At 37.6% G+C, this 9,566-nt stretch overlaps 1 protein-coding gene across 1 annotated transcript in view; it reads left to right on the top strand.

The window, feature by feature from the left end:
- Window positions 1-9,566, top strand: part of Dmxl2 (Dmx like 2) — a 180,376-nt gene that overhangs the window by 127,264 nt on the left and 43,546 nt on the right. Inside the window, exons 20-25 of the mRNA XM_029561949.1 lie at window positions 1,111-1,208; window positions 2,002-2,167; window positions 3,642-3,906; window positions 5,855-6,927; window positions 7,542-7,733; window positions 9,285-9,361. Coding sequence (XP_029417809.1) covers window positions 1,111-1,208; window positions 2,002-2,167; window positions 3,642-3,906; window positions 5,855-6,927; window positions 7,542-7,733; window positions 9,285-9,361 — 1,871 coding nt within the window. The remainder of the gene's footprint in view (window positions 1-1,110; window positions 1,209-2,001; window positions 2,168-3,641; window positions 3,907-5,854; window positions 6,928-7,541; window positions 7,734-9,284; window positions 9,362-9,566) is intronic.

Genomic DNA, 9,566 nt, shown 5'->3' with positions numbered 1-9,566 from the left:
CTTTCTTCAGTTCATTGATTTGTTTGTGTGTTCTTTAAATTCACTGAATTCTTTCACTATGTTTTTAATTGTTCTTATGAATTCCATGTCCTGCATTATCGCTAGGGGGTTCTCATTGTACTCCTCTAGAGGACTAATGGTATTTGGTGGGGATATATTATTTTGATTTTTCATCTTATTATTTTTTTCTCTGTGATTTTGACATGTGAATTTCTTTTGTAGTTTCTGATTCTTGCGTGAGACTCAGGCCTTCAAGTTTAGGTCTGCTTCTTTTTGTGAACTTTATGTGTGTTTGTGGTTTACTTTTTGGGCATGAAAAGCTGGTTTTTCTAAGCTTCCAATTCTCTCTTTTGATTTTATATTGGAGTGACTGGATTTCTTTTGTCTTCAGGAGTTCCCACCGAGGCCCAATTCAGATGAGGGTCAGATGTTTTCAGGCTTTCTCCTAAGGTCTGGATCCCTCCAGGAACGAATTTGGCCTCAGGAATTTGGGGGTTGAACTGGCCTGGGAGCCTCGCCCAGGAAAGTTGCTGGTCTAGGGCAGCTGATGGCCATGCCACCCAGAGATGCAAAGTCAGATGGGGCGGGAAGAGGCCTCAAGGACTCTTGGGGACTGCACTGAGGAGCTGTGTTGGTCTGGATGCAAAGGATCAGGAAGTGGAAAAGTCATTCCAGTGTCCCAGAAAGAGGCTGGGGGATGGTGCAAGCCCAGGGAATCAGAGGGAGGTGAGGGCTGGGCCATGCCCAGAAGTAGTGCTCCTGGGGCCCAGAGAAGGCACTGTTGGACTGGATGAAAAGGATCAGGAAGCAGTATTGGTTTCCCACATGCCTGGGGCCCCAAGACAAGGAATGGGGCAGGGCCCAAACTCCAAGGAGAGAAAGAGAACCCATGGGGGAGATGGGAGGGTGAATGAGGCTGGGGGCCTCAAAGTGCAGTGGCTGGAGCAATGGATTTACCCTGGGAGAGAGGCCTGTGGTAGGAGAGAGGCCTGTGGTGGTCTTTCAGGCCCAGGGAAGCAGAGCTGTAATTATTTTTTAATTGTTAAAATTTGATAATTTATTGTAAATCTTTTTCCAAATAGTTAGGATGTTATTTTATTTTTCATTTAGGTTGCTAAAGCTTCTTTTCAACGGAACAATGATGCCTTAGATGCTGCATTATTCTACCTTTCAATGAAGAAGAAAGCAGTTGTGTGGGGTCTGTTTAGGTAAGTTGCCTCATCATTTCATATGATTTAATTTAGTGAAGATTGTTTTGAATCAGAACTCTAATGCTTTAAAGAATTCCTTGAGGGCTGGAGGGAAGGCTCAGTAGTTAAGAACACTTGCTGTTCTTCCAGAAGACCTGGGTTCTGTTCCCAGCACCTACATGGCAACTAACAACTGTCCTTAACTCCAGTTCCAGTGGCTCTGATGCCCTCTTCTGGCCTCCGCAGTCTTTGCACAACATGGGTCCATTTACATACATGCAGGCAATACACTCAGACACATAAAATAAAAATAAATAAAAATTTTAAAAAGCCCTAAAAAAAATAATTCATTGCATGAACTTTTAAATCAGTTTTCTTCTTTATGACTTGGTTCTTTTAGTATAGTGAATGGACGGAATTTCTTTTCATTTGATTTGAAAGATAGAATGTTATTAAAAATGTTGATAAAAACCGGGTATGGTGGCTCATGCCTTTAATCCCAGCAGGTGGATCTCTGTGAATTCAAGGCCAGCCTGGTCTACAAAGTAAGTTCCAGGCTAGTTGGGGCTACAGGGAGACTGTCTCAAAAAGACCAAAAAAAAAAAAAAAAAAAGCATATTGGAAAAAGTGAAAGATAATCTTACTTTCTGGTTATGTACACACAGCACACTGGCTTTCTTTATTAGAAGGAAAGCTTGCAAGTAGTACCTGTAGTCCAAGCTGTTGGTCTTTAAGTTGGACACTTGAGTTTTTTTACATTCTGTAAAGAATTAAAATATTTAATCACTGGTGTTTCTGTTCTGGTTTCCAGGTCACAACATGATGAAAAAATGACAACTTTTTTCAGCCACAACTTTAATGAAGACAGGTGGCGGAAAGCTGCTTTGAAAAATGCTTTTTCTTTACTTGGAAAGCAACGCTTTGAACAATCTGCTGCCTTTTTCTTGCTAGCTGGTTCATTGAAAGATGCCATAGAGGTATAAATAAGTAAATAAGGAATGGACCTGCGAAATATTTGCAGGAGGTTTAAAAGCTGAAAGGATCCTAGAGGAGACTACAGTTTTTGTTACATGTTTTGAAGAGCAGAATAGCTTGCAAGGTTGCTGAACTGTGCTAAATTATAAATATATTCAAGGGAGAACTGTAATACCATTTGTGGCATATTACATTTCAAGATAATGTTTAAAATTTATGGAAAAATGGCAAAATGGATTATGGATTATGAATGTCTCCTTCCTCCTCATCTTGTGATTCTGAACCATTTAAAATATGACCATAGATCAAAACCTCCTTATCCTATACAGAAAAGCTGATAATTTAAGTACTTGTAAATGAGTTCAGATAAGGAGCTAAAGTAGCAGTTTGTATTGTTCTGTGATACACTTGCCTTAGATATTGGGAATGAATATGAGGAGGTGAAACTTTGAAAATTTTGATATGTAATCCTAGCAGGTGATTAAGAGAGTAATCATTAATGTTTCTGTTTCTTTATGAATCTTCCTTTTGGGTTAGTTACTCCCTTTTTGAACAATCCACACAGATGAAGGAAAAATAGAAAACGTGAAATGGGTGTGGTCATGCATACCTGTAATCCCAGTAGTTGGGAAGCAGAGGCAGGAAGATCACTGCAAATTTGAGACGTGCCTATGCTACAGAGTGAGACCCTCCCTCAAAAAAACCAAAAAGATGATAGGAGAAACAGAAAACCTCTAACAAAAAGAAAATAGTGTAAAATTTAAAAGTAGGCCTTTCCCCACACACACACTTAGGCATATTTGTAATACTTACAGTTACAAAACACTTACAATTTTGAAATGGAAACATTAGCTTATAAGATACTCAAAAGGAGGAAGAGAAATGTTGATTGAGAGATGCTCACATTGTGTAAGTGACTTCAGCTCTCAGAATCAGTAGTTACATTTGAATTACCTACTAAAGAGTAGGAATAGATTATGTACCTGCTTTATAAGTTATTTGTTAAGTAATAGAAAGTTCTTTAAAAATAGTGTGTTTATATGAAAATAAATTCAGAAATTAAGAGGAACTGATGTATAAATTCAAGCTTTTAATTTTTATTTTATGTGTATGAGTGTATTACCTGCATGTTTGTAAGTGCACCTGTGTCATGCAGTGCCCTCAGAGGTCAGAAGAGGGTGCTGGATTCCCTAGAACTGGAGTTACAGATGGTTGTTAGCTGCCGTGTGGGTGCTGGAAATTGAACCTGGGTCCTTTGCAAGAGCAGCCATTGGTCTTAACCACTGAGCCATCTCTCCAGCCCTAAATTCAAACATTTTAAGTAATGTTTAACTTAAAGATAAATGCTATTTAAAGTGACCTAAGACTGAGATGATATTGACATACTTTTTTTGATACTTATTTTGTGGATGATTGTTCATTTATAATATATAATGATCATTCATATTAAATATTTCTTAATATTTAAATTTGCAGGTATGTCTTGAAAAAATGGAAGATATTCAACTAGCCATGGTTATTGCCCGTTTATTTGAGTCTGAATTTGAGACTTCATCGACTTATATATCTATTTTGAACCAGAAAATTTTGGGTTGTCAAAAGGATGGCTCAGGATTCAATTGCAAAAAATTACATCCTGACCCTTTTCTTCGAAGTCTTGCCTATTGGGTAATGAAAGATTACACCCAAGCATTGGATACATTATTGGAACAAACACCAAAGGAAGATGATGAACATCAAGGTAGATTTTTGTGGGTTTCCCAGTATCTTTTTTTGTCTTTTTGAGATAGGGTCTCCTGGTAGCTGGCCTAGAACTCCCTATATAGACTAGGCTGGCCTTGAACTTACAGAGATCCACCTGTCTCTGCACCCCCCGACCCCCCCAGTGCTGGGATTAAAGGTGTACACCATTATGCACAGTCCTAGTATCTTTTTTGAAGGACAGCAGTGTGGGGGGTGGGTCTCATGAGCACTGACCCCTTGCTGAGGAGCTACTGACAGTTGATAGCTTCTTGGGAAGGGAGAATTGGTTTTCTTGAAGGATATGGCCTCTGGTAGGTTGACCACACTCTGGTGAATGACCCCACATACATGAGTATATGGATAGTACAAATTGGACTCTGCAGGTAATTTTAAAAACAAATAAAAAGAGGGCATGAAGTTGGGAGGGAATAGGGGGTAGTTTTTCTGGGAGGAGTTAGGGGAGTAGTGGGTGGGGTGAATATGATCCAAATACATTTTATGCATGTATGAAATCCTCAGAGAATTAGTAAAAATAGTGTATTAAAAAAGGAAGACAATTTCCAAACGTAAAAAAACCCACCTCATTGTTATACAGTTTCCTTGACATTTTTTGTGGGGGTAGGGTCTTATATATTTTTATTTTTTTTCAGTAACACCTTTTTTTTTTTTTTTGGTCTTTTTTGAGACAGGGTCTCCCTGTAGCTCCAGCTGTCCTGGAACTCACTATGTAGACCAGGCTGGCCTTGGATTCACAGAGATCCTCCTGCCTCTGCCTCCCAAGTGCTGGGACTACAGGCGTGCACCACCATGCCCGGTGCTTTTTTGGGTCTTATATATTTTAGGGTGACCTGGAACTCACTATATAATTCATGCTGTCCTTGAACTCATGATCTTCCTGCCTTAGCCTCCTAGTGCTGGGCTTACAGGTATGCATCACCATACCCCAGATCATTTATATATATGTAGAAATACATATGAAATTTTTTTCAAGTTTTTTTTTAATGTAGAGAAATCCATCTTCTCTATTCCCTTCATTTTCTTTTCTTTTCTTTTCTTTTCTTTTCTTTTATTTTTTGGTCTTTTTGAGACAGGGGTCTCCCTGTAGCCTGAGCTGTCCTGGAACTCACTATGTAGACCAGGCTGGCCTTGGATTCACAGAGATCCTCCTGCCTCTGCCTCCCAAGTGCTGGGACTACAGGTGTGTGCCATCATGCCTGGCTCCCTTCACTTTTCTTAAGGAAAGTAATTGTTAGTGTTCTTGCATTAAAAATATGAGCAAATATGCATGTATGTGTCTATATACTCTCTACCTTGTATTTAAAAAATTTGCACACACCTTTAATCCCAGCACTCAGGAGCCAGAGGCAGGCAGATCTCTGTGAGTTCAAGGTCAGTCTAGTCTACATAGTGAGTTCCAGGACATCTGAGCCTACAGGGAGATCCTTTCTCAAAAAAGACCAAAAAAAAAGTATTATTTTTATTTTATGTATATGAGTGTATTGCCTTCATGTATTCAAAGCACCTGTCTTGTGTAATGCCTGTGGATGTGATCAGAAGAAGGCATCAAATTTCCCGGAACTGGAATTAAGGGCAGTTGTTAAGGTGTTGGAATTGAACCTGGGTCCTCTGCAAGAGCAACCAGTGCTATTAACCCCTGAGCTATCTCTTCAGCCCCCCTCTCCCCTTCTTTAAATAAAAGGTTATTGATAAAAAGCACTTCCTGCACCTTCATTTCTTCTTCTATCTTTACTCCATAGCATAGAGAGATTCTTTTTATTTCTGTTATATAGATTTAATGATTACATGAATGTACCATGGTTCCATCAATGCTGAGTCAATGTTTATATGTCCTTTATTTTTGAGGGAATACTAATTTGTTTTCTTCTCTTACAATAGAAATTCAAAATAACACAGAAACTTGTGATTTTATCTGTTGCTTTCTGCAGTTATCATCAAATCTTGTAACCCTGTGGTGTTTAGTTTTTACAACTACCTTCGAACACATCCTTTGCTTATTCGAAGAAATCTTGCCTCCCCTGAAGGAACTTTGGCAACTTTAGGTCTCAAAACAGAGAAAAACATTGCAGATAAAATTAACCTCATAGAAAGGAAATTATTTTTTACCACTGCAAATGCTCATTTTAAAGTTGGATGTCCTGTTTTAGCCCTCGAAGTACTTTCTAAAATCCCTAAAGTAACAAAAATATCTTCCTTACTTGTAAAAAAAGATCAGCCTGACTTTATTTCTAAAAGGAAGGAGAATGGACCATCAGAGTCAAAACCTCTGAGTGATCGCAATGGCAGTTCTGGTGCTGACTGGTCAGCCATGACTTCATCTCAGTTTGACTGGAGTCAGCCAATTGTTACAGTTGATGAGGAGCCTCTTAGTCTTGATTGGGGTGAAGATCATGATAGTGCCTTAGAAGAGGATGATATGGAAGGTTTAGTAATGAAGAATACAGATGCCAGGAGAAAAGATGGGCAGGATCAGAAGACCTCAGACCCTAAATCATCATTTACCCCTCAGGAAGAGGATTGTCCTGAAGGTGATACTGAAGTTGATGTCATTGCTGAACAACTAAAGTTCCGAGCTTGTTTGAAGATCCTTATGACTGAATTAAGAACTTTGGCTACAGGTTATGAAGTAGATGGAGGAAAGCTAAGATTTCAGCTCTATAACTGGCTTGAAAAGGAAATTGCTGCCTTACATGAGATATGCAATCATGAATCAGTTATTAAAGCATATTCCATGAAAACATATTCCAAAGTAGAAAGTGATCTTCTGGATCAGGAAGAAATGGCAGACAAACCAGATATTGGTTCATATGAGCGCCACCAAATAGAAAGACGAAGATTGCAGGCTAAACGAGAGCATGCAGAAAGGCGAAAGTTGTGGTTACAGAAAAACCAAGATCTCCTAAGAGTGTTTCTCAGTTACTGTAGCCTTCATGGGGCCCAAGGTGGTGGTCTGGCCTCAGTAAGAATGGAACTCAAATTTTTGCTACAAGAATCTCAGCAGGTATGGCCCTCACTTGTTTTCATTCTTGGCTAGTCCAGCGATTTCAGCAGCTCTTCCAATTATAGCTGTACACATATTCTTACAAATGAATCTAAGTGTGTTCAGCTTCTATATTCTTAGGGGGTAGATATTTTTATCCAATGTGTTTTTTTCTTAGAATAAGGTTTTAGTAATTAGAAGTATACTCAAGCTTGCAAGCACAGCTGTTATCTTCATACCTTTTGTGTCTAGCACAGAATCCAGTATACTGTGTGCTCAGTAAATGTTCATAGAATGAGAGAACAGATCCATGAAATACTGCATTCATCCATCCATTCATCCATCCCTCCATCCATCATCTATTCATTATGCTTATTTATTTTTTGAGACAGGGTTTTACTCTGTAGCCCTAGCTGACCTGGAACTTGTATGTGGACCATTTCAGGCTGGCCTCCATCTCAAACTGATCCACCTGCTTCTGCATCTCCAGTGTTGGGATTAAATGCATGTACCCCATACCTGGCAAGCATACTGCTTTTATTCTGGTGTTTACTACCTGTGTTTTATCTGGTAACTATTGTTTTTTTACCTCTTTCATTTTAACTATTTTGAAAATAATTCATTGTCATCTGTAGGAAACTACTGTAAAGCAGCTCCAGTCTCCACTACCATTGCCTACCACCTTGCCTCTGCTTTCAGCAAGTATTGCTTCAACAAAAACAGTCATAGCTAATCCTGTATTGTACTTAAATAACCACATCCATGATATACTTTATACTATTGTTCAGATGAAAACACCACCTCATCCCAATATTGAAGATGTTAAGGTAATGTAAAATTCATGATTGTTTGATATTGTACATACTGAAAAGGTAAATTTATTATTATTGTATATGCCCCAATTTGAATGTAGAGAGAATATTTTAAAATGATTTTATATACTGCCTTTTTACTTCTGATGAGTTCAAGACTGCAAGGAGTGTACTTTAAATGTATTCATTCTTATTTCTGGAAAAGTTAGTCTTCCTTTAAGGCAGAGAGATACCTTTTGTAATAAAACTAATTTTCTTGACCATATTTTTGCTACTTAATATCCATTTTGATTTTCTGTTCCCCTAAATGAAATTGTAAGCCAGAAATATTCATAACTCTTTGTTTACATGCCAAGAAAATATGAAAATGTAGGTTGAGGAGGAATACTTGAGAGAAAAAATCAGAAATGGTTCCAGAGATAGTATCCTTGCCACTCTTTGCCTGATGATTGTTCATTTGGAGGCTGTGCCAATAGGTAGGAGCAATCATAGTTCTGAGAATTACTACTCTAAATTAAACCTGTGCTGAAAACTTAGTGGATAAATCCCAAGAAACACTAGGGAGCTTGGCAGGGTCAGGGTAGCTGGTTCAATTTCTGCTGTATAGACTAAGTCTATTTGAGCTATGCCTTTTCTAGTTCCAGTGACTAATGTGCATTTCAGCCCCCCTGTGTTTTTATTCCTTTTCTTGTTTGTTTGACAGGCATGTTTAATCTCTGTTAGCATATTCTTCTGAGGGATCCCGGACTCAATGATCATACTCTTAATTCATCGCATGAATTAACCTATATTGGTATTTTTGTAGAGATTAATTAAATTATTTGTTAGGTAAAAATATAGAAAAGACAAAATTTATTGCAAGTTCTAAGTAAATGTCCCCAGTTCCTTGAAATTTAGATTAAGACTTTCAAAGAGCGTGTAACTATTTCTGAATCCCTTCTAATTTTAAGATTTTATGAGTCTGGAAGTGTTAATTCAGTGTGGCATTTTAGATATAGTTTAAAATATACAGAGAGAATTTTTTAATTTTATAAAAATAAAATGTTAAAAGAATCTCCCTTTCTTATGAATATTGACTGAATTATTTGCTTTCTGGAAAACCAGTCATTTCACACAGTGATTGATACTCTTACTCAACAGTCGTTGTTACTGAGAAGATTGAATCTTTATTTTCAAGGGTAATTTCATAAGGCAAGCTTAAATGAAAGGTCTGCAAATTCCATACCTACTTGTTTTTTTTTATATTATTATGTAAACTAGTTGTAGTTGTTTAAGACAAGTCCCAGGAGCATCAACACTAGTCTTTGCTTAGGGCCTAATAAGCATCAGGCTCATAGTGAGTAGATATTTGAAAAAGATATGTCTGAATCAGTCAGCCTTGTTGTTGGGCATGCGTAAAAAATAAATATGAGCTATTTAAAAGTTTAAAAGCAGAGCTGATAGTCTTATATAGGTCCGGTTTTATTTATGATATTGCTAGTTTCCTGAGTACTTTCTAATTTTTAAGATATTACTGTTGTGTAGAAATGTTAGTACAAACTGTAATTGTGGCTGTTTTGGTTTTAGGTGCACACACTTCATTCACTAGCAGCATCACTTTCTGCATCAATTTACCAAGCATTATGTGACAGTCATAGCTACAGGTAAAAAAAAAAACAAAAAAACAACAACAAAAAAAAAACACCCAAAATACTATTAATACAGCAAAACATTCAACTGCTCCAGACTTTTATTAGGGTTCTGTTTCTTAGGGATTGAAAAAAGTCCCCCAATATGACTAAGGTGTACTTTAACAGATAAAATGAACCCAGAAATAAAATAATTATTTGTTTAATTTATGTCACCCAA

This window comes from Nannospalax galili, unplaced genomic scaffold (genome assembly GCF_000622305.1).
Source record: "Nannospalax galili isolate Female #2095 unplaced genomic scaffold, S.galili_v1.0 scaffold213, whole genome shotgun sequence".
NCBI classification, from domain to species: domain Eukaryota; kingdom Metazoa; phylum Chordata; class Mammalia; order Rodentia; family Spalacidae; genus Nannospalax; species Nannospalax galili.
The sequence above is the reverse complement of the archived record's forward strand: the minus strand, read 5'-3'. Positions and strand labels throughout refer to the sequence as shown.